This window comes from Mustela erminea, chromosome 12 (genome assembly GCF_009829155.1).
Source record: "Mustela erminea isolate mMusErm1 chromosome 12, mMusErm1.Pri, whole genome shotgun sequence".
NCBI classification, from domain to species: Eukaryota; Metazoa; Chordata; class Mammalia; order Carnivora; family Mustelidae; genus Mustela; species Mustela erminea.
In genome coordinates this window covers 16,959,608-16,984,376 of record NC_045625.1, presented here as the reverse complement: position 1 = coordinate 16,984,376, position 24,769 = coordinate 16,959,608, and the positions used below count along the sequence as shown (strand labels likewise).

General features: G+C 41.3%; 1 protein-coding gene across 3 annotated transcripts in view; it reads right to left on the bottom strand.

Moving 5' to 3' along the window:
* The window catches only part of ASTN2 (astrotactin 2), an 854,980-nt gene that overhangs the window by 460,670 nt on the left and 369,541 nt on the right, over positions 1-24,769 (bottom strand). For all 3 annotated transcript variants that reach the window (XM_032307618.1, XM_032307619.1, XM_032307620.1), the window contains one exon: positions 11,667-11,834. In XM_032307618.1, the coding sequence (XP_032163509.1) occupies positions 11,667-11,834 (168 nt within the window). The remainder of the gene's footprint in view (positions 1-11,666; positions 11,835-24,769) is intronic.

The following is a 24,769-nucleotide window of genomic DNA, read 5'->3' as shown; positions in this document are numbered from 1 at the left end:
TAGAGTACCATATTGCATTTCTAAAAAAAAAAAAAAAATCTGCATGTAAGCAGACCTGCACAGTTCAAACCTGTGTTGTTCCAGGTCAACTGTAATTTCCTCTTGTATTATAAATAGAGAAACAGAGGCCCAGAGAACAAAGTGACATGTCAAAGGTCACACTATTAGTCAAAACTGCAAATCCAGTAGTGAAGCCCAAGGAATTTGTTTCTAAACCCAATGTCTCTTCTTTCATTTACTCATTCCATCATTCATTATTAAACAATGACAGTGTATTACACAATGTGCTGGGCTTGGGGGTCAGCAGTATAACCGCAGGTGCCATCTTTGTCTTTAAAAAGCATATGGTCTTTTGGAGAGCTAGGACTTGAACACAGAATCATACAAATAAATATTAATTAGATATTGTGATTCTGTACTGATTACACAGATCAGGAGTTAAGAGGATACACTCTCAAGCCCAAGTTTTAGGATTCCAATCTAGACTCACCACTTCCTAGTTATGTAGCATTGGGAAAATCCATTAATTAAGGTGATTCAGTCTCCTCATCTGTAAAATGGTAATAATAAGGTATTATACCAAGTCTTTTTTTTTTTAAGATTTTTTATTTGTTTGACACAGAAAGAAAAACAGCAAGAGAGGGAACACAAGCAGGGGAAGTGGAAGAGGCTTCCCACCAAGCAAAAGGCCCAATGTAGGGCTTGATCCCAGGACCCTGGGATCATGACCTGAGCCAAAGGCAGACGCTTAATGATTGAGCCACCCAGGCACCTCAATTACACCAAATCTAAGACCTATGGTTTTCCATATTTTCATATCCTTGAAATGAATACTTGTGTGTTATTAATATCTTAATGGGTTTTTTTCTTCATGGTATGCAAAATATTGGCACATGTATCTGATTGTGTCTTGCTCAGTTAAAATATGATTGTATCTACCTCCTAGGGCTATTAAAGGGATTAAATGGTACTTTCAAAGTCCACAGAGACATATTTTGTACTGTACAATAGCAGTATTATTATCATTATTATTATATTATTATCATTATTTAAAGGAAAATAAAGTATACTAATATTGCATAAAACATAGGGAAAACTAAGTCTAGAAGGTCAGCAAAAACCTTAAGGATGAGACATTTGAGCTGAACCATGAAGGATAGGAGTGAAGAAAGGGAAGAATAGGCTTATAGGGAGTGAGGGCAGGTGGAGACCAGACTGCTGCATGCAAATGGAAAAGAACCTGCAAAGATCTGCCAAAATGGCTGCTGGACATGACCGACCACTACCCAGTGCAGAACACTTCAAAGCATGGCTCTGAACACTCCCAGCCCCCACCTCTATTTTACCATCATCTTCCTTTTCCATACTTTTGTTTCTTGGTAGTTCACTGGTCATAAGGTATACATTTACAGATATATTTAGAAGTTTCTGGCTTTTTTTAAATAGTAGGGCAGCTGCCATTTATAGAGAAACCGATCTATTTTTGTAATATTCTTGTTGAATAAAATTAAATATAGTCTCGAATTTAAATGCCAGTAAATTATATTTTTGACGATGAAACTACTCTTAAAAGTGGAGAGCTTCCCTTCTTTTTGGCACATGCATCCCAGCAGTCATAATCAGAGATACCACAAGTTATTTTCCCATTTGCAACTTTACCAGATGACACTTGTAATCTCTCACAACCTCCTTCTTTCAAGTTCAGAAGCAAAGGTTACCTTGGACTTTCAGTGAGGCTGGCAAGTTCCCAGTGAGAAAACATTTTCAGTCTCTTCTGCAGCCCATTCTAACCTTCTTGTCCTTCCAAATTTGTGAACAGTCGGTCCCGCTGCTTTCTGTTGTGGGCTTTCTGAGATTTTATGACCTCATCTTTGACACAGATTGTCCTTCTTCAAAAGACCTCAACCCTCTTCTACAACATAACATTTTACAACACATCTAGACCAAATATAGCAAGACTCCTGAATAGAAATATAAAATAGTTTCCCTACAACTCATAAATGCTGTCACAGTTCCAACCCTGACTTCTGCATGTCTCCCTTGTCCCCAATCCAATTGGGTCCTTTTATTTTTTCAAGTCAACTTATTCTAAATTCTTTGTCCAAAGGATTCATGCCTACCTCTGAGAATTCTCTGCAAATACCTATCAAGGAAAGAATGCCAAAATGCCTCTCTCTTCTCAGTGCTAAGCAAACTTCTCAAACACGGATTCCTCCTCAAACAGTAGCTTTTTACCCAGTTTGGGTCCAAATCCCAGCTGTGATACTTAGCAAATATATGACCTTGGGAGTTTCATCCAACCAACTTTAAGACATAGTTTCTTGTATGGAAAGTGGAAGCAACAATAACTACATAGATGTGTTGTTATTAAGTCCAAGATAGTTATAGAAAGCTGCAGAAATTATGCTTGGTACCCCATAAAGGTATAATAAATTGTAGATGTTGTCACTGTTAGCCCAGTATTCATGCATTCCTGGATATCATACCAAAACTCCACCGTGCCTCTCTTAACTGTAAGCTATCTCTAGCCATTGTCTAACACCCCCATCTATAATATATCGGCAATAACTGACATCAAATGAATCAATCTGATGAAATAAATGGGATTTTAAGGCTAACATTCATTTCATGGCCTTTAAACAAGAAAAAAAAACCTCCGTTTGTTGTTGTTTGAATGGCTTCTGTTGGAAATTTTATTTTTTAAGTTTGATTTCATTATCTCACATGTCTGAATAATGAGGCACAAGGTTCATTAATTGACAATAAGTTTAGATGAGTTTTGTTTAATTTGGGGTCTATTAAAGTTCAGGACAAAGGAATGGTAATGTAGAGAGCATTATGAATTCTGAGGATAAGAGTGACTCACTTCATGGAGGTTTGACTTCCCTAGTTGAGACCCACTGGAGTTGGAACATAGTTGTACTAATCTGGAACCAATAAAGGATAGAGCTTACTTTACCTGAGTTCAAAAAAGATTAATGGTACCCATCTCAAAGGAGAAGGTGACGTTCAGAAGACAGCTGTACCAGATAAAAGTTTAGCAAAAACCCTTAACCAAATATCACTGTCAACGCCTAGAGAGCTATCCATGGTCCTGACACCAGAACAATGCACTAAACCCATTGATCAAGTCCTGACATTTCACCAAATAAAACTTGCTTTTCTCTCATTCATTCATGCATGCATGCACTCATTCATTCATTCATCCAAGAAAAGATGTATTAATCCAGGAACTGTTTCAGTGACTGAACTACAGCAATAAGTACAATGAGCATATGACAAGATTTAATAAGACTTTTCTCATATACAAAACTCTCCTCTCTGCCAGGAATCTGATTCTCTATAGATAAATCTCAATTTATTTAACTGTGAACCTCACCTATGTACTAATTTACTTAAATCCTACATGTCTGGTACTTGGAAACACCCATGCTACAATCTCCTTCAAGGAGGGACATTCTCCATCTCTGTAAATTCTCGAATTTACAACTTCATAAAGTCCTTGTGTCCCATTAAACTTTAATAATACAAGGCTTAGGGACACTGCAGTGGCACAGTTGGTTAGGCGACTGCCTTCAGCTTAGGTCATGATCCTGGAGTCCTGGGATCTAGCCCAGCATCGGGCTCCCTGCTCAGCAGGGAGTCTGCTTCTCCTGCTGACCTCTCTCCTCTCATGTTCTCTCTCTCTCTCTCAAATAAATTTAAAAAATAATAATATAAGGCTTAGTAAATAATAGGAGTAATCTATAAACATTAGAAATATTTAGTACAATATAAGACATATGGGGTTCCTGGGTGGCTCAGTGGGTTAAGCCTCTGCCTTTGGCTTAGGCCATGATCTCAGGGTCTGGGATTGAGCCCTGCATCGGACTCTCTGCTCAGCGGGGAACCTGTTTCCCCCTTTCTCTCTGCCTGTCTCTCTGCCTACTTGTGATCACTCTCTCTCTCTCTCTCAAGTAAACAAATAAAATCTTTTAAAAAAAATATAAGACATATATATGACATAACCACACTCAGTGTATTCTCATTTGATATCTTATTGCAAATGAAAAGTGGCCGCTGAAGACATGAAAATAAACTGAATATGATGGGGAACATGACTGAAGTTCATAACAATTTGAAAAGAAAATTCAATCTGCTTTAAATGCCATTTACAAATTGTTTCAATCATACTTATGCTGTAAGTTATTAGTGCTCAAAAGGTCATAGAAACATGAATTTTGAGCTGAGAAGTATCTTAGGAATTATTCAGGTTGTAAATCACATCTTGCCACTAATTTACTGAGCAACACTGGGCAACTTGCTTAGCCTCAGTGGCCTTCAGTCTCCTCATTAGATCAGACTAGATAACCACTAGGGATCTTTCTTGCATTAAAAGTTGTTTCCACTAATTTCTTTGTTGAAGAGAATGAATATGAAGTTCAGAGCATATGCCATACTCAAGGTCAAGTGACAAATTTGTGGCCAAGCTGGCACCAGGATTGAGACCCTGGACTTTTCTCATTGCACTAATTTAAAAGTAACACAAGGACTAAATAAAAGGCAGCAAGCAGGAATGTCCATGTTATGCTAAGTTTCTCTATCAGGTGGTCAGCTCCTAGAGGTCAGAGACAACATCCTACTTTCTTCTTAAATAATTTAACCCAGTGCACAATGCTGGGTTAGGGGTGTCTCATGAAAAATTTATCAATTTAATTGAAAAATATATTGAATTAATTACATGAAGGCCCTAGAGACTGCATAACTGATTACAGAATTAATAGCACACACTATGTTCTGAGTGCCCACCATACATTATGTGTACTGAGTGTATTTGAAATGTGATTTTTCAGCACCCTGCCAAATAAGACTTATTCTTATTTTATATATATATAAAACAAGGTTTGAATATATTAAATGACTCTCCCAAAGCCCTACTACCAGTAAAGAGAGAAGAAAAGATTTAAACCTGGTCTGACTCAAAAGGTTATTCAAATTTTACTCCGGTTCACTAAATGCTTGAATGAATAAATAAAGAGATTAATGAATTAGTGACTAAATGTACTACTGTTCTGCCCTTACTTGCTTTGTGTGGTTTGAAGCCATACTGTCAAAGATTTTTATATACAGCATTTAGGATGATACTACACATGTGCAGAGCTTTAGTAAAGCTGTTTCACCAAAGGTTTACCCATGGTGACATTCTGAAGAACCAAAGTCTGATCATTTCAACATTCTGGCGCTGCATTGTATGGGACCATTGCAAGTAGTTCTTGAATATTTGCTTCTGTCCTCAGAGATGAAGTGTAATGGTAGCCACCCTCTGGCAACACTGTCAGGCCTTCTCTAAATCTTCAATGAAGCCCTTCCTTGCCTTGGTCCTGAATCAGTTTGTTCTCAATCCATTCACCATCATGAAGGTAAACATTTAATGACTCACTTTCCAAAGAACATCAGCCATGATTTGTAACATTAACCAATTTTGTTGATATAAATACCTTTATCATAACCAATTTTCAGGCTATGTACATGACATCACCAGACAAGGAGTTGGGAAAAGATGGTAACAGTCAACTCTCTTGAGTTTCATGAGCTGTCATACAGGCCAGCCCCAGCACAGCACATATCCAATTCCATCATCAGCCCTGTGGGTGGTACTAATTGTTGAAATCCCTTGAAGAACACACTTGAGCTGGGCTATGGCACACGGCCAGGAAAACTTGGCCAGGTTTGTCCATGCATCATCACAATTATATGTTCCTCAGCAGCACTACATGCCCACTTCTCTCTTTCTTCTTGGTCAGTTTAGAGGAATTATCTTTCTTAGTGTCACATCCCCTAAAGCTTTAAGACATGATGAACAATGTTGGGACTCTATGACTTTGTTCAGTCCAAAGAATCCCACCTGCAGAAGAGGGAGCTTACTGCAAAGTCACTTTTGACAGATCTAAGGCCTAAGGGTGTAGAGGGGTTTGGGGTTTATTTTTCCCATGACTTCCCCATAATCTAATTCCCAATGGGAGGCAAGGGAGTGGAGGCCCAGCTAATCACCTGGACAGTTAGATGTTCCCCAACCGTTAGACAGATATGGAAGGCAGTTCCCCTTTTCCAATGACCAATATAGGCTTACTAAATCCCTTACTGGTTTTCAGAATCTTCTGGTTGTTATCTCTCTGTGAATTCTCTTCATCTTACCTTTCCAACTTCATCACCTGTCTCTTCCCTAATTCTCCTCCACCACCACATGTGTAAGACATTCTCTAGATGTCAGCCCATATATACTGATTTCTGGCTCCTGGAATAATTTTAAACTTTTTTTCTTCTTGATTTCAATCATTAAGATCTCTCTGTGAAAGGACCACTCCTACTAATCCTCCCCCCTGATTCTACCAGGTTCAGCTAAAAGGTCATGCACTCCATGATATATCACCTGAAATCCCCATGCAGAATACATTTCTCCCTTTTCTCCAGGCATGAGCTACTTTGTTAATGCTTGTTCTTGATTTATCCCACATTTTGTCTTTTATAATAGCTATATATGAGCATATTATTTTTATCCCTGTGAAAATGTGAAATCCATGAAGGCAGGAACATTGTCCAATTTGTCTGTGATTTCCCATAGCACTTAACACACAAGACTTATGAGTTGTGGAATTAAGAAAATCTTGCTTGAATTGAATCTAACAAATTGAAATAAATTTTTCAAAATGGGTCGGAGTCAAGACCCATGAAAATATATTCAGGGATCTAATGTTCCCATTTCTACTCCTTACCTGTATATAGTCCCATCCATTTATGCCTTGAGTGACTTGTAAGAGTAGGGTGCTTTGTTGGACATTGGGGTGGGAAGAATTCCAAAGTAAATGAGATACAGTCCCTGCTTTAAAGAGCTTATATTTTAGCAGGATAGGCAAATCTCCAAACAATAACTCAAGTTTTAATCAGATTTTTGGTCAACAGAGAACTCTGATGATACTGTGGAAGTCATTCTTTCTATCAAGAGGAAAGGAGAGGTAATCAGTGAGTAGAATTTTACAAAGTAGATTATTAAAGAATGGGAGACATTTCAGGTAGAGGGAACTCTAGTCAGAAGGTCTAACTTTGCATGGGGTGTTTGAGAGGACTATTGTGAAGATGTGTAGAGTGAAGACTACAAGGACAGGGCTCTCAGGGATGTGGCTGAAAGCAAGGATGAAGCCAGAGCCTTCTAGCTTATCTGGCTACTGGATGGTTCCTAATTTCTCTAGAGCTGGGAAATACTTAATCTGAGTTCATATGTAAGTGGATATGAAGGAATAAATGAAAAACTGGTATATAAAATTATTTCAAGGGGTACCTGGGTGGCTCAGTGGGTTCAAGCCTCTGTCTTCAGCTCGGGTTCTGATTCCAGGGTCCTGGGATTGAGCCCTGCATCGGGCTCTCTGCTCAGCAGGGAGCCTACTTCCCAACTCTCTCTCTCTCTCTCTCTCTCTCTCTCTCTGCCTGCCTCTCTGCCTACTTGTGATCTCTATCAAATGAATAAAATCTTTAAAATAAATAAATAAATAAATAAATAAATAAATAAATAAAATTATTTCAAGCATATAAATTTCCTTCCTTTCTTCATCCTTTCATGATTTTCTGTGCAGTAATTATATGTCGGCAATAGGCTAAGTTTTATTTTTTTTAAAGATTTTATTTATTTATTTGACAGAGAGAGATCACAAGTAGGCAGAGAGGCAGGCAGAGAGAGAGGAGGAAGCAGAGAGCCTGATGTGGGGCTCAATCCCAGGACCCTGGGATCACGACCTGAGCTGAAGGCAGAGGCTTAACCCACTGAGCTACCCAGGTGTACCAGCAATAGGCTAAGTTTTAAAGATACAGGAATAAGCAAGACACATGTTTTGAATCCCTTTTACCAGCCATTAACAAAGCTTACAGTCTGATGACAGATCCAGACAAGGAAAGAACAATGACAAGAGCTATGACATAGGGAAGTACAGAGGGTATGAGAGCAGAGAGGAGGGCTCCTCGTATAGTCACGGATTTGGGCTGAATGGAATGGAAATAAAAAAAGAACCCTTGATCTCCCAGGAAAGGGTGGAGAAAGACATTTCAAGAGAGAGGAAACTGCTCGTCAAAGGAATGTAGTCATGAAAGGGTATGGTACCTCCAGGGAATTACAGGTCTCCATGTACTTAGAGTCCAAGGCATGGGACAAACAGAGGTAGAAAATAAAGTGACAGACATGAGCACAACTTTGTCACATAAATAAATTAACAAATATGGCAGCTGGGACTTCTCCTGTTCATGTAGAAAATAAGAGGACTATTTGGGAGGAAGAGGAAGGACTATTCAGAGTCTCGGTGCATCAAGAGTTGTGCTTGGCCAGAAGCATCAGCAATAGCTTGTACCTTTTTAGAAATGTGCAGTCTTAAACCCACACTAGAGCCGCAGAAACTTAGGAAGCAATGGTTAAGAGCACAGGGTCCTGAGTTGGAATCCTGGCTCTCTATCTGCTAGCTATGAAACTTTGATTCTCTCACTTTTCTTCCCTGGTGTCAATATTACCAGTGATAAAGTTGAGAAGGTCAACCCAGTGGATTCTAGTAGCATTTTAAGCTTTGCAGGGTGTGTGTGTGTGTGTGTGTGTGTGTGTGTGTGTCTGTGTGTGTAATTTTAGGGGATATTTGTGGGAGAGTTGATCATTTCCACATGCCTCCTTCCCGAATGATCCACTGTTTGGAATTGTAGCCTCAAGCTTCCAGCTAACAGGAAAGATCAGAAACAATGAAGCTGCACCTGAAGGCAGATCAGCTGGGAAACCAAAAGGTCAGACCCTCAGGAATTTACCACTCTACTGGGGTGGGGGTGGGGCACTTTGTGTGGGGCAGAGAAGGCAGTGAGCCCTCCCACCAATAATCTTGCTTGCTTTTTAAGGAAAGGAAAAGAAAAAAAAAAAAGAGGATATACAAGATCAGATCCAGAGGCACATAATTCCATAAGAGCTTCCCTGGCTGTTGTGTGAGGATAATCAAGAGTGTGTTTGTGGGTGTGCGCTTGCCATGTGTATATGTGTATGTGTTTATGTCTGTGTTTTGGGAATAAAGAGGTACTACTTAGGGTGACAGTGTCTTAAAGCTTAAATGTTTTAATTAAGAGAAAGAAGATTCAGCTCTCTGGTCAAATGGTACACTAGAGCTACATTGCTTTTTCCAAATGGCTTCCCCAATAGGCTTATGAAAAGGCTGCAGAAATGTGTCTAAACAGGCTCCCAACTAAAAGATAAGAGGGGATGGTGGTTAGAAAGCTAAATCCTTGCCTAGCTCTGCAGGGGCTCAAGAGTTAGCCTGGAGAAGCCCTGTCTTCACTTCTGAACTGTTGCCCCATGGAGAAGTGCAGGAGAGCTAGGGGAGAGGGAGCACACCCTTGACCTGGGACACTGGGAGCCCGCCCATGGGCAATGTGCAATGGATTTTCCAGGCAAGATGGCCAGACTCTTGTTAATAAAGAAAGGGATGAAGTTCCAGAGAGACTATAGCAATGTAAGTTGTAAGGAGGAGCGCAGGACTGGGAGCAAGAACAGTTTATTTCTAACTTGTTCTCGTACCTTGACAACTCTCTTCCAACTCCTATTTCCCTATTCGTAGACATTAGTAGCCAGCCACCATTTACCGAACAACAAGGATGAAGAAGAGATGGTCCATTTTCTAAGCATTTACTATAAATAAGAGAGTGTCTTCTGAGTTTAAATACCAAGTCTATGCTGTTGACTCACATATTTCTATCTCCAGCTAAAACTTCTTTGAATTGGACTTTTGGACCCCGGTGTCTATTTTCTATCTCTACTTGATGTTTAGTTGTCATCTTGAACTCACATCCCAAATGGTACCCTTGATCCCCCACACCTCAATCCTGACCCTCTTACAGCATCCTCTGACTCAATGAAAGAGATGTCCATTCATGCACTTCCAGAATGAATCATCTGGAATCATTTCTGACCCCTCTCTACTTCTCACCTTTCATATCCAATAACAAGCCCTGTCATATCTATCCTCTGAACATGTCCTGAATTTGACCTTCTTTCCCGCTTAACTCTTTCGGTCAAGCCATTGCCCACTCCTGCCTACACTGGGATAAAATAGCACCTTTGAATGTGTAGTCAATTTGCCATGCACCAGCCAGAGTAGTTCTGTTAAAATGCAGGCCACATGATGTCACTCCTTAAGCTCAGAATCCTCCAATAACATCCTCTCACACTCAGAGTGAATCCTAAGTTCTTGTCATCCTAGATAACTCCCTGCAGCCACCCCCAGGCAATCTTCTGCTTTTCATATTTGCCTCCACTCCTGTCCTCTCTCAGCTCCATCCAACCACACTCTTCTTCCTGTTGAACCAAAGGCACCCTCCTGAACTCCTGCTACAACATGCTGACCCTTGTCATTGGCTCCGCCTAGAATCCCGCCCCCCGGATAGTCACGATGGCTTCCTCCATCTTAGCCTCGAGGTGCCCCGACTCAAATGTCAAGGGAGAAGCCTCCCCTGACCACTGCATGTAACCACGGCTCCACTCCCACTCCCACCTCAGCATCCCCTATGCTGCACCATCACCTGACAGAGTACATATACTTTCCCGTTCATCTGTTGCAGCACTGTCTAACAGAACTTTCGGCAGGGCTGGGGATTTTCTACATCTGAGTTGTCCAGCAGGTAGCCGTTGGTCACAGGGAGTTACACAGCACTTGATAGATGGCTAATGTGACTGGGGAAGCGAATGCTGAATTCATTTAATTCTACTTAATTTAAATTTAAATAGCCATCTGTGGCTACTGGCTATCCCTGTTAGTGCAGATTGAATGTCTCCTTAGAATATAAACTTAATCAGGGCATAGATTATGCCTGTTTTGTCCACTGCTATATCCTCAATGCCAAGGCAAGTATCTGCCTACTCAATACATACCTGGCAAAGTAAATAAATATACTAGGGGCTTTCCACACATGATCTCACTTAATCCTAATAACGGCCTTGTGAGTTAGATGCTATTTTTCACTCTCTGCTACTCACAGGAAGTGTCTTTCTGAAGAACACCCAGCTGGTGTGTACTCTATGACCAACACCTCCCATTCAAGGGGGGTAAGTCCTAGGGATCTTATGTACAACACAGTGAACAATTAACAATTCTGTTTTATATGCTTGAAAGTTGTTAAGAGGGTAGATCTTAAACGTTCTCACTATAAAAAAAATGGTATATGAAATGATGGGGGTGTCAATAAATCTTAAGACAGTAATCATTATACAGTATATGCATGTATTAAATCATCACAACACACACCTTAAACTTACAGAATGCTCTATGTCACTTATATCTCAGTAAAGCTGGAAAAAATGCCAAAGGACATCTAGCTAGTAAGAGGTGGATAGGATCTGAGCTCAGGGATGCTGAGGATGTTCAGATACCTTGCTTTGCTAAAACCAGACCAGATGCTCTCTGTGGTCCTTTCTACTTCTGGGATTCTGTGGTTCTGTAGAGCTTTCTCCCTGGCCCAGTGATGGCAGCACAGAATTTAACTGCCAATGGAACTGATGGGCCTTCAGGTAAAACCCCTCATCCACGGCTCAGAAGCCATGATCTTCAGGTACAAGGTGTGCAAGCCATCTTGCAGCCTGGCTCCTCTCTCCCTCCATCCCAGCCTAAGCCATGACTCACCAGTTTCTGGGTCGCAGAGCTGCTCACAGGCATCTGTCGTCCTCTGTCCGCAGAGGTCTCTCACCCATGGGGAGGTGGCGTTGATCTGGTAATACAGGGACAGCTTGGCCGGGTTTAACCAGTCTGAGACATCCAGGTAGCTCCCTTCACTCACCACAAAGCTGCTCCCTGTGGGTGAACAGAGAGAAAGACAGCTACTTTCTCCTCGACTGGAGGATGCAGATGTATCTTGCTGCTGATGTGCAGGCTGGGAAAACGGGCAGGTGCATGCAAGCGATCCCCCACCCCAGGTCCCCTGTTCTCATTTGTCTACCCACACTGACAAAGTATTTTTACAATATTCCTGTCATGGTATTGGCAGCCAGGAGAGAAAGAGACAAATCATACACAGAGACAGTTCAGCCTAGTGGAAAGAAGTTGGGCCCTTAGGACTGACAGAGACTTGGGTTCAAATCCACAATCCACCCTTATCTGCCATTGACTCTGTGTGAGCCACTCAATACTTCTGGGTCTTGGTGACATCATCTGTAAATAGGAACATCAATGGAACCCACCTCATTGTTGTAAAAATGGAATAAATTATTATAGATAAAATGTTATGCTTAGCCGAGGCCTGACTTGTTTTAGTAAAGAAGGCTTAAAAATTAAAAAAAAAAAATTTTTGACTATGGACTCTGAAAAACAATCTGAGGGGTTTGAAGTGGCGGGGGGGTGGGAGGTTGGGGAACCAGGTGGTGGGTATTAGAGAGGGCACGCATTGCATGGAGCACTGGGTGTGGTGCAAAAATAATGAATACTGTTATGCTGAAAATAAATAAATTTAATTAAAAAAAATAAAGATTTTTTAAAAAATTTATTTGACGGAGTGACAGCAAGAGCAGGAACACAAGCAGGGGGGATGGGAGAGGGGAAGCAGGCCCCTTGCTGAGCAAGAAGCCCAGAGCGGGGCTCGATCCCAGGACCCTGGGATCATGACCTGAGCCGAGGGCAGACGTCTAATGACTGGGCCACCCAGGCGCCCCGAAAGAAATTTTTTAAAAAGATTTTATTTAGTTCTTTGACAGAGTAACAGCAAGAACAGGACGAGCAGGGAGAGTGGTAGAGGGAGGAGCAGGCTTCCTGCTGAGCAGGGAGCTGATGTGGGGCTCAAGCCAGGATCCTGGGATCACAACTTGAGCCAAAGGCAGATGCTTAACAACTAAGTCACCCAGGTGCCCCTAAACATTAAAACGTAAAAGAAAAAAAAATGTGCTAATATCTCTGTCACCCAGGCATACTCTCCCCTCCGCCCTCACCATCCCTAACAGGGGTCATTAATGCCCACAGGGGCCGAATGTGTGATTATTAATGGGAGAAAATAGCTGAGCAGCTTCTTGGCCTCCTGGCCTAGATTTTGTTTTTTTATTCTATTAGAGAGAAAGTCAAGGAAATTCATAGCACCTCTAAGAAAAAAAGCTGCACTTGTGCCATAGAAAATGCCTTAATGTTGGGGAATGATGGATTTTGGGGTGACCTGGCACTGCAGGTTCTCTCAGACTGGGAATGGCTGTGGGCCGGCTCCAGCCAGCTCTTGTCAAACGGATCTAAAAACCAGCGGTACAAGAATATCAGTTTTCTTTAAGAGAGGCTGCAAACTCAGACTTTGATTGTAATCAAGCAATTTGATATAATGACTTAAATTTGTTCTTAAATTTGTGTAAGTCAGGGGCATCTGGGGGGCTCAGTCAGTTAAGCAGCCAACTCTTGATTTCAGCTCAGGTCATGTCAGGGTCTTGGGATTGAACCCCGTGTCAGGCTCCCGGCTCAGCAGGGAACCTGCTTTAGGATTCTCTCTCTCTAAGTCTCCCTCTACCCCTTCCCCTGCTTGCTTACGCACCCTGTCTCTTAAAAAAATAAAGAGATATTAAAAAAAAACAACAACAACTTGTATAAGTCAAAAACCCTGCCTTGCAATCTACACTCTAAAATATTCCCCTGAACATACACATATATGTATACACATACATACATATCTATACACACATATATACATACATGAACACACACATGCATACATATATGGATTACATTACACACACACACACACTTTGAGGGCAAGGAACAGAAGCCTCTGCAGGGTGGCTGCATACTAGGTATGAATGGTGAGTGTGTGAATGCAGTAATACACAACGGTAGCCCACAACTATTAGACAACAAAATGAATAAAAGGCATCCAAACTGATAAAGAAGAAGTAAGACTTCTGCTATTTACAGATGACGTGATGCTCTATATAGAAAATGCGAAAGACACCACTAAAACTACCAGAACTGATAAATGAATTCAGTAAAGTCACAGGATACAAAATCAATATACAGAAATATGTCCCGTTCCTATGCACTAATAATGAAGCAGCAGAAAGGGAAACTAAGAAAACAATTCCATTTATAATTGCACCAAAACCTATAAAATACCAGAAATAAACTTAACCAAAAAGAGTTGAAAGACCTGTACTCTGTCAAAGATGATTTGACCATATAGTTGAGGGTCCATATCTAGGCTGTCTACTCTGTTCCACTGGTCTATGTGTCTGTTTTTGTGCCAGTATCATGCTGTCTTGGTGATCACAGTTTTGTAGTAAAGCTTAAAATCAGAATCCTAGAGGAGAACAGGCAGTAACCTCTTCGACATTGGCCACAGCAACTTTCAAGATATGTCTCCAAAGGCAAAGGAAACAAAAGTGAAAATGAACTTTTGGGACTTCATCAAGATCAAAAGCTTCTGCACACAAAGGAAATAGTCAACAAATCAAAGAGGCAACCCAGAGTATGGGAGAGGATATTTGCAAATGACAGTACAAAGGGCTGGTATCCAAGATCTATAAAGAACTCCTCAAACTCAAAACACACTAAACAGATAATCATGTCAAAAAATGGGCAGAAGACCTGAACAGTCACTTCCCCAAAGAGGACATGCAAATGGCTAACAGACACATGAAAAAATGTTCATCATCATTAGCCATCAGGGAGATTCAAATCAAAACCACACTGAGATACCACCTTACACCAGTTAGAATGACCAAAATTAACAAGATAGTAAACAACATGTGTTGGAGAGGATGTGGAGAAAGGGGAACCCTCATACACTGTTGGTGTGAATGCAAGTTGGTGCAGCCGCTTTGGAAAACAGTGTGGAGATTCCTTAAGAAATTAAAAATAGAGCTTCCCTATGACCCTGCAATTGTACTGCTGGGTATTTACCCCAAAGATACTGATATAGTGAAAAGAAGGGCCATCTGTACCCCAATGTTCATAGCAGTAATGGCCACAGTCGACAAACTGTGGGAAGAACCAAGATGCCCTTCACTGGATGAATGGATAAAGAAGATATGGTCCATATATACAACGGAGTATTATGCCTCCATCAGAAAGGATGAATACCCAACTTTTGTAGCAACATGGACGGGATTGGAAGAGATTATGCTGAGTGAAATCAGTCAAGCAGAGAGAGCCAATTATCATATGGTTTCACTTATTTGTGGAGCATGAGGAATATCATGGAGGACATGGGGAGATGGAGAGGAGAAGAGAGTTGGGGGAAATTGGAGGGGGAGATGAACTATGAGAGATTGTGGACTCTGAGAAACAAACTGAGGGTTTTGGAGGGGTTTGGGGGATTGGGTGAGCCTGGTGGTGGGTATTATGGACGGTACATATTGCATGGAACACTGGGTGTGGTGCATAAACACTGAATTCTGGAACACAGAAGAAATAAAAAATAAATAATTTTTAAAAAGACCTGTACTCTGAAAACTATAAATCACTGATGAAAGAAATTCAAGAAGATACAAAGAAATGGAAAGATTCTCCATGCTCATGTGTTGGAAGAACAAATATTAAAATATCTATACTACCCAAAGCAATATACAGATTTAATGTAATCCTTATCAAAACACCAATAGCATTTTTCACACTACTAGAACAAACAATCCTAAAATTTTTATGGGACTACAAAAGACTGTGAGTAGCCAAAGCAATCTTGAAAAAGAAATACAAAACTGGAGGCATCACAATTCCAGACTTCAAGTTATATTAAAGGGGGTTGGGGCAAATTGGAAGGGGAGGTGAATCATGAGAGACTATGGACTCTGAAAAACAATCCGAGGGGTCTGAAGTTGCGGGGGGGGGGTGGGAGGTCGGGGTACCAGGTGGTGGGTATTAGAGAGGGCACGGATTGCATGGAGCACTGGGTGTGGTGAAAAAATAATGACTACTGTTATGCTGAAAATAAATAAATGGAAAAAAAAGCTATAGTAATCAAAACAGTATGGTATTGGCATAAAAATAGACAGATGGATCAATAGAACAGAATAGAAAACTCAGAAATAAAGCCACAAGTATATACAAATTAATCTTCAGTGCTGGAGGAAAGAACATAAAACGGGAAAGACAAATCTCTTTAAATGGTGTTGGGAAAACTGGGCACCTACATGCAAAGAATGAAACTGGACCACTTTCTTAAACCATACACAAAATTAAACTCAAGTTGGATTGAAGACCTAACTAAATGTGAGACCTGAAACCACAAAAATCCTAGAAGAGAGCACAGGTAGTAATTTCTCTGATATTGGCTGTAACTTCTTTCTAGCGGAAAAAAGCAAAGATAAACTTTTGAGACTATATCAAAATAAAAAGTTTCTTCACAACAAAGGAAATAATCAACAAAACTAAAAAGTAACCTACTGAGTGGGAGAAGATATTGGCAAATAACATAACTGATAAAGGGTTAGTATCTAAAATATATAAAAAATTTATTAAACTCAATACCCCCAAAATGAATAATCCAATTGAAAAACAGGCAGAAGACAGGAACAGACATTTTTTTCCAAAGAAGACATCCAGATGGCCAACGGGCACATGAAAAGATGCTCGACATCACTCATCATCAGAGAAATGCAAATCAAAACCACAATGAGAGATCACCTCACACCTGTCAGAATGGCTAGAATCAAAACCACAAGAAACAACAAGTGTTGGCAAGGACATGGAGAAAAGTTACCCCTCTTCCACTCTTGGTAGGAATGCAAACTGGTGCAGCCACTCTGGAAAACAGCGTGGAGGTTCCTCAAAAAGATGAACTAGAATTACCTTATGAGTCAACAATCTCACTATTGGGTATTTACCCAAAGAATATAAGAACCCTAATTTAAAGAGATATGTGCACCTGATATTTATTCCAACATATTTTACAACAGTCGAACTATGGGAGCAGCCCGAGTCTCCATCAATGGATGAATGGATTAAGATGTGGTGTGTGTATGTGTATGTATATGTATATGTATGTACATGTATATATACATATATATGCACACACATATACAGTGGGAGATTACTCAGCCATTAAAAAAATGAAATCTTGCCATTTGCAACAATATAGATGGAGCTATAGAGTATTAAGTGAAGTAAGTTAAAGACAAACACCATATGATTTCACTAATTTGTAAAATCTAAGAAAGAAAGCAAACAATCAAAGAAAAAAGAGAGAGAAGCCAAGAAACAGACTCTTAACTACAGAGAACAAACGGATGGACACCAAAAGGGAAGTGGGGGGGGGATGGGTGAAACAGGTGAAGGGGATTAGAAATACACTTATGATGAGTACCAAGAAACGTACAGAATTGTTGAGTCATCATACTGTGCACCCCAAACTAATATAACAGCGTATGTTAACTATACCGAAATTGAAGTTTTAAAAACTTAATAAATGAAACAAATAATAAAAACAGAGAAAATGTACATAAAATATAGTAAAAGTCAAATTTCCCAGGGGTAAAGAAAAAACAAAAAGTTCAGTTAGGACCAAGCTCCACAATGCCGGACTTGAAGAGTAGTTCTAGATTTATGGCAGATCTACAGACCTCACCAGCAGGAGACCTTAAATTGTTTCACAAAGGGGCACCTGGGTGGCTCCGTGGGTTAAGCCTCTGCCTTTGGCTTAGGTCATGGTCTCAGGGTCCTGGGATTGAGCCCCACATCAGGCTCTCTGCTTGGCAGGGAGCCTACATCATCCCCTCTCCCTCTGCCTGCCTCTCTGCGTACTTGTGATCTCTCTCTCTCTCTCTCTGTCAAAAAAATAAATAAATTCTTTAAAAAAAATTTGTTTCACAAATAACATGACTCAGCTTCTCTCCCTGCATTTGCTTCTCTCTACCTCACTATCAACCAATAAAATCTTTCCTTGTATGCAATTTAAGAGGAACTCAGCTACAGAGCATCATATGGGTTTGACAGCAGCCTCTCTGTCAGGTCACAAGAGACCTTGCTAGCTGACCACAATGGTTGGGCTCTTGTTGGCCTTGGTGACTAGATGTGGTCTAATGGGCAATGGCCAGGGAGGCAGGACCATGTCAGACCTTACCTGAATGCCCTGAGGACCTCAGATTCCCAGAAAGGGTAAGGGCATGGCAGGCAGCATTACCTTCCCTAACTCACACAGATGATGAGATTTCTATCATTTCATAGAAAGAGTTCCCCAGGAGAAGCACAGTGGACAATATGACTTTTGGTGGGGAAGAAAGAGGACTCTATGTGAAAAGCATAAGGGATTGATAGCATCAAGCTCAGAGATGAGGAAATGACCACATTTGAAGTTGGCCTTAAAATCTTTGGCAACTAAAGCAAATAAAAAGGAAAAAAGAAGAAGAAGTCTGCTGGATTCCATATTTCAAATTTCTGGCAAGGGAAGATATGCAAATCTATCTGCAAAGCCATATTTTCCCCTCTGGAACTAAGCCCAAGCAGAAACATGTCACATGGGTCCCTGTGCAAGGCACCGCACATCAGTATCAACCACAGATTTTTCTTTTAAAAAGCACAGTCATGCTGTTTAAATGGATAATTCTTGTATTTATTCTCACTAAAGACTGAGGGATGGATATTGAATTGTGTCCCAGGGCTGAGTTTGGCTAATCCCACTACTTCAGGAAAGCTACGCAGTGCAGTGATGCAGAGAAGAGAGTCTGCAAGACATGTGTTCAGATCTTCCCTCTGCTACTCACAAGCTCTGTAAACCTGGACCATCCTCAGTCATCTCCCGTGAAACACATGGTTACGGACTTTTCCTTCGTAGGGCTGATATAAAGATTAAATGAGACGATGCACGTGTCTAAGTCAGGTTTACCAGAAATGACACTCAAAGGCAGAGATTGGCATGTGGGAGGTTTGCTGGGACTGCCTGGTAAGGAACAAAGAGGAACTGAACAGAGGGAGAGCGAATCACCATGCAGTTTGAGCAAAGCCCTTAGCTGACCCCAGGGGAAGTTCTGGACCCCAGGAAGTTCTGTGATGGTCCTTCAGAGTTGTCCTGAATCAAGACAAAGTGTTAGGCCTTTGTACCCCCACATTAACCAGGCATAGACTGTGGGCTATCCTTGGGGAGGGGTCATGTGCTTAGGTGAAGTGGTCTTTTTCAATGAAGGACATTTCTCCCAGAAAGATGCAGAGCCAGTGGTTGACCACCAACATTCCTGGAAGCTGGAGGAATAGTGCCTACGTTCTAATGAGAGATTTGGACCCAGCGCGATGCCATCCACTATAGTATGTGACGTTCACCAACACATTTTGAAATCTCAACTAACAGGAGCTATTTTAGTTATTATTTGGATTTCTTACAAACTTACAGAGCTCTGCATTCAATACTGGTTAACAGATCTCTCTTAAACATGAGAAAAGCATCTCTGTAAAACAGAGTGACTCAGGGCACCTGGGTGGCTCAGTCGGTTAGGCATTCAGCTCTTGATTTCAGCTCAGGTCATGGTCTCAGAGTTGTGAGTTTGAGCCCCAAGTTGGGCTCCATGCTGGACATAGACCCTGGTTAAGATTTTCTCTCTCCCTATCTCCCTTAGTCCCTCCCCCTGCTTCTACGCATGCCCCCCTCAAAGAAATACATAATTTTTTTTTAAAGGGAGTAACTCGGGGCACCTGGGTAGCTCAGTGGGTTAACACCTCTGTTTTCAGCTCAGGTCATGATCCCAGCGTCCTAAGATCAAGCCCCACCTGCATCGGGCTCTCTGCTCGGCGGGGAACCAGCTTCCTCCTCTCTCTCTCTGTCTACTTGTGATCTGTGTCGGTCAAATAAATACATAAAATCTTAAAAATAAATAAATGAAATAAAAGGGAGTGACTCAAAAGTAAGTTATCATCAACTGCTTTTAAAAAGGTAGTCTACCAAGCTAACTGTTGGTTTAATGGCAGAAGGGAGTTACCACCCCTTGAACACCCTCTCTGTTCCAGACCCTGGGATGAATGTGTTACAAATCCTGTTCGTTTAATTCTTATAACAGCCTTATGGGGTAGGTGTTTCCCCCATTTTAGAAAAGAACAACATGAAGTTCAGAGAGAAACTGAATTAACCAAATTTACAACTAGTAAGTGGCTAAAGTAGAAACTGACTCTAGATTTTTCAGCATCCCAAGATGGGACCTGTCCATTATTCCAGGCTGTCTTGAGAGCTGGGGCTCTGGTTGGGTATCAGGCAGAGCTGCCCTCAGTGGTGGTATTGCTTCTTTTCTGATAGTCTGTGCATCCCCAATTAGGGTGTATCTTTAGTGTGGGGTTTTTTGCTTTCTCTGATAGATAGTGCTTTCCTACAGGGAAGAGGTCATGACTCATTCATTAGTCCTTATCAGTCTGGCCCTGGGTAAAGTGCCCGGCACATATTAGGAGTTTAGAGAATGTCTGTTGAATGAATTAATGATCCCATAGGTTTTGGACTGAAGTGTTTTGGTTCTCATTAGTTTCCATGAGTGGTTTTAATGAAATCAGAGTTCTGTGCTTGACTAGAAGGGATTTCAACTAACCACGAGATTGTGAGGCAGGAATGCCTTCATGCTGACCCCAATGTTTTCTGTTTCTTTGCTTTGACTTTTTGTTTTTATCCTGCAAGAGCCAGCATACAAGATTAGCCCTTCAGTGTCTCCCAGTCCCAAACAAAAACTTGAAATGACATTCAGAGCCCCTGAGCTCTCATTCAGCCCATGGGCTTGCGATGTGGATTGCCAAAGTAGAGATGTTAGAGGGACTCAGTGTGAAGGGGCAAGGACATGTGGCAGGGAGATGATACCACATCAGATAGTGAGAGGAAGCAACTTCACAAAATGTAACTGTCAAGACTTAATCCGCATGTTCATTTAACCAACATTTATCAAGCCCCTCCTTGTATAAGAAACAGGCACAGAGAATGATTAATGAATCCATCAAGAAAATTACAGACTAACAAGGGAGATCAAATGTGTGCACAGATAGACACAATACAACCTAGAGTGCTGGGTACACCGCATGGCAAGGATGGGCATCTCTGCATCTAAGCAGAAGGAAAAAGGGTGTCAGAGAGGAATCGCTGAAGAGTATTTGGCTTTTAAGCTAGATCTGGAAGGAGACAAAGGAGAACAATACACTTGGCAAAAGTTAAGGTGGCATTTGCCCCTTAAGCCTCGCCTTCAGACCTGGCTTGCGCTCCTCTTCATCTCTCTCATACTTACAAGGTGTTGCACGCAACTACCAGCGGTATGTGCCATATCAGAGATTTAGTCATGCATCCATAGATTTATGCATTTAACAAATAAAATGGCATACTATGTGCTGGCTTCTGTCTCAGCCTCTGGATGAACAAAATATGGTGTCTGTCCACTGAGTGCCCATCGTCCAGGAAGGGAGATTGGATTTAGCAAATCTAAAGCAAGTCATGAATTGTTTTTTAATTTCCCCTTTCTTATTCTCCCATCTAGGTTGTACATTACTTGAAAGCAGACTATGTCTTAACTCTGAAAACACCATAGTGCTTAGGGTTCGGTAGAGGTTCAGAAGATGACTGGGGAGTGTGTCCATGCAAAGAATGGAGCAGGGGAGACGGAGAGACAGAGCTCAGTAAGACCAAGCTCAGTAAGGCCAAAGAGGGGCAAGCGGCTCTCTATGGGTAAGTTCCAGCATTACTTTGATAATAAAAACACAGGAAAGGAATATAAATGCATTATTCCATGTGTCTCATATATCTCTAGTTTTCCAATGGACCCTGTTTTATTTTCTTGGTTTTGGATCGAAAGCACCCCCATTTTCTGGGTGCTCTAAGATTCCTCTTTGTGCTCAAATCAATCTCTTCAGAGAGCAGTGACTCTGAAATGAATCTTTGCCAAAATCTCAACTTCAAAATGTCATGTTTCCTTATTTTTCAATATATATATATATTTTTTTCTTCCACTGGCTTGTGGGAATATACATCATCTAATTAGCCAAATGGATTTTCAGTTCAGCCCAATCGTTTCCTTATCTAGCATCTGAAGCTCAGCATTGCTCAGGGGACTGCCTGGGCACGGAGGTCCTCATTAACTCTGATCTTCAATTACATTGATTATAAGCCTGCTTCTGTAATTGTGCAGCATAGATCAGAGGTGAGCTGCAGAGCTCAGGCCACTCCGTAGTGTTCTCTGAAAAGCCAGAGGCATATCGGCCCCTAAAGAAACTGAAAGCTACAGATGAGAACTAAAAATACCATGGAAGGAGGTATCACCAGACAAAATTGCCTGGCGAGCCAGACGGCAGCTGCAAATCCCTTTCATTATACCTCGAATCATCAGACAAACCTCTGAGAACCATGGATGGAAGATTTCAAAAGAAGGCTCTGGTCACAGTGGTGAATGAGAAGCAGAGGAAATCAAAGGTTATATGGTGGAAAGATGGTCATCACAAATGACGATCAGGGAATTTTTTGGCCAAATGAATTCAGCTCTTCCCTCCCCCTGTTCTTTGGGAATATGTGATAAATAATTAAAGGTTTATTTCCTAATGTTACATCATGTTTCCCCATGATGATCCCATCTGTCAGGGGCTTAGACCTGGGAGAAAGGTCTTCTCGCAATCACAGAATAGAAAATAAAACCAAGACAAAGCAGAATGAAGGAACTCACCTAACCTCTCCTCAACAGACCCATGAAGACGGCACCCACTCCCACCTTCCTCCCCTGTCCACAGAGCTTTGAATACATCCTACCACCTGCCATTGACTAAAAGCCATTTAAGGAGCAAGTGACCAAACTCCAAATATATGAGGTTAGAAAGAGCTGTTTGAGTGTTTGTGAGCAAGGGCAGAGAAAACCTGGAGGGCTGGGAGCTCTTACTCCCTGAGAACAGCAACAATCTAGAGTCATGGGGCAGGTGTTGGGGGAAGGTTCTCTTACACCTATTTCTGATAGAGTCATCAGTCATTTTTCCCTACGTTGTCATCTCCTGATCTTAAAGCTCCGATCCCTTCTGCCATTTTCTTCCCCCTTTCCTTGGATCAACTTCAACCTATTCCTCCGTACTATCTACCTATCCTTGAATGATTAGCACCCTCCCCAAAATTTGTATGTTGGAAGTCCTAATGCCCAGTGCCTCTGAGTAGGACTGTCTTTGGAGGTGAGTTCTTTAAAGAGGTAATTAGGGTTAAATGGGGCTGTTAGGTTTAAGTCCTAATCCAATAAGACTGGTGTCCTTATAAGAAGAGGAGATTAGGATACAAACACAGAAGGAAGACCATGTGAAGACCCAGGGAGAAGATAACCATATACAAAGGAAGAATAGAGGTCCTCAGAAGAAACCAACCTTGCCAACACCTTGATCGCAGACTTCCAGCCTCGAGAACTGGGAGGAAATAGATTTCTCTATAGCCCTTGCGAACTAAGGTACTCTCTGTTTTATTTGACAACAACGACTTCTTAATCCCAGCATTTGCTCGTTTATTAACCTTTATTTTTGTCATGGATCCCTATGGATCACTTTTCAGAAGAGAGTTTTCAAATGCATGGTATTACAAAGGAAACTGATAGTTGAAACACAGTTCTGTCCATGGATTCCCCACACCCCGCCCCCCCAAAGATCGTGAACCCTGGGATAAAAACCCTAGTCTGAGCTAAGCTATTTCCATCCATTCCATGGATGCCCAGTCTGCTACCTGACCTGGTTCCAAACACTTGAACATCACTGGATGGACGAGGGAGTGGCAGCCAGATTATGATGAATATGCAATCCTGCTGAAACATGTGAATGAGATGCAAATGACAAAGAGAAGAAAACACGGAGAAGAAGTTCCACTGGCTATTTTAAAGAGGGTCGGCTTCTTTCTTTTTGTCCAAATACTATTTTTTTTTAAAGCTCTGAAGAAGATAGAAACTTGGTTAAAAGTAGAACTTTCTTAGAACAATCACACAATAAGTCATAATTTTATGAAGCTAAGTATATATTTAATTTTAAAGAAGGTTCCAAAACTTTGACTTCCTTTATTCCAGAGGATCTCAGCCTTTTTTCTTTTTTTTTTTCCATTATCACCTGTTTAGACAATCTATTCTTCAATCACCCTCAATCCACAGATATGTTGTGTATATGTGTATGCACTGTGTTTTTGCTGTACATAAAAAAAAAAAAGAGCAAAAGATTCTCACCTCCAGAATCAATTTTCAAATCTTTAGAGGTATTCTTGTCCTCACTGAAAGTGGATGGTCTAGTTAGAGATAAACTGAGGGTCAAGAAAGGAAAGGGTTGTGCCCAAGATCCACTGGGTCTAGTCGAATAGACACTAGTAGCTGGGAGTGAGGTAAGGGTTGGAGATGGACTGGCTTCCCCAGGGCAACAGAGCTGGAAGGTGTTGGGACGGCCAGAGCCCAAGTGTGGTGACCCACGTATGCACAGTTTGTCCCGGGATTCCACACTGATAATCGAGAATAGATCCTAAGGAAGTGAGTTGTCTTGAGGCTAATAATTCTCCCTCACTGGGGGTGTCAAATGGTAGGTAATAAGTTTGAGAGGTCCATGTCAGAGAACATGGAAGGACTCATCACCAAATATCCCTTAAAAAGGAGCATGGAGATGGACAGGTCACTGGTATTTAGAGAGTTACTTCCCAGCAAAGCTGTATCAAAGGTTTGTTTTCTCTCCCCAAATGGAGGTTTCCTTGATTTCCTCCAGGCAATTGTGTTTCTACGGTTTTCTGTCTTCCCCACTTCATATTGTGATCAAAGTCTGGCTAAAACAGATTGCCACCAAATTCCACATGTCTTTATGTATCACCACAGTCTCACTTCAAAGTTGAGTTAGGG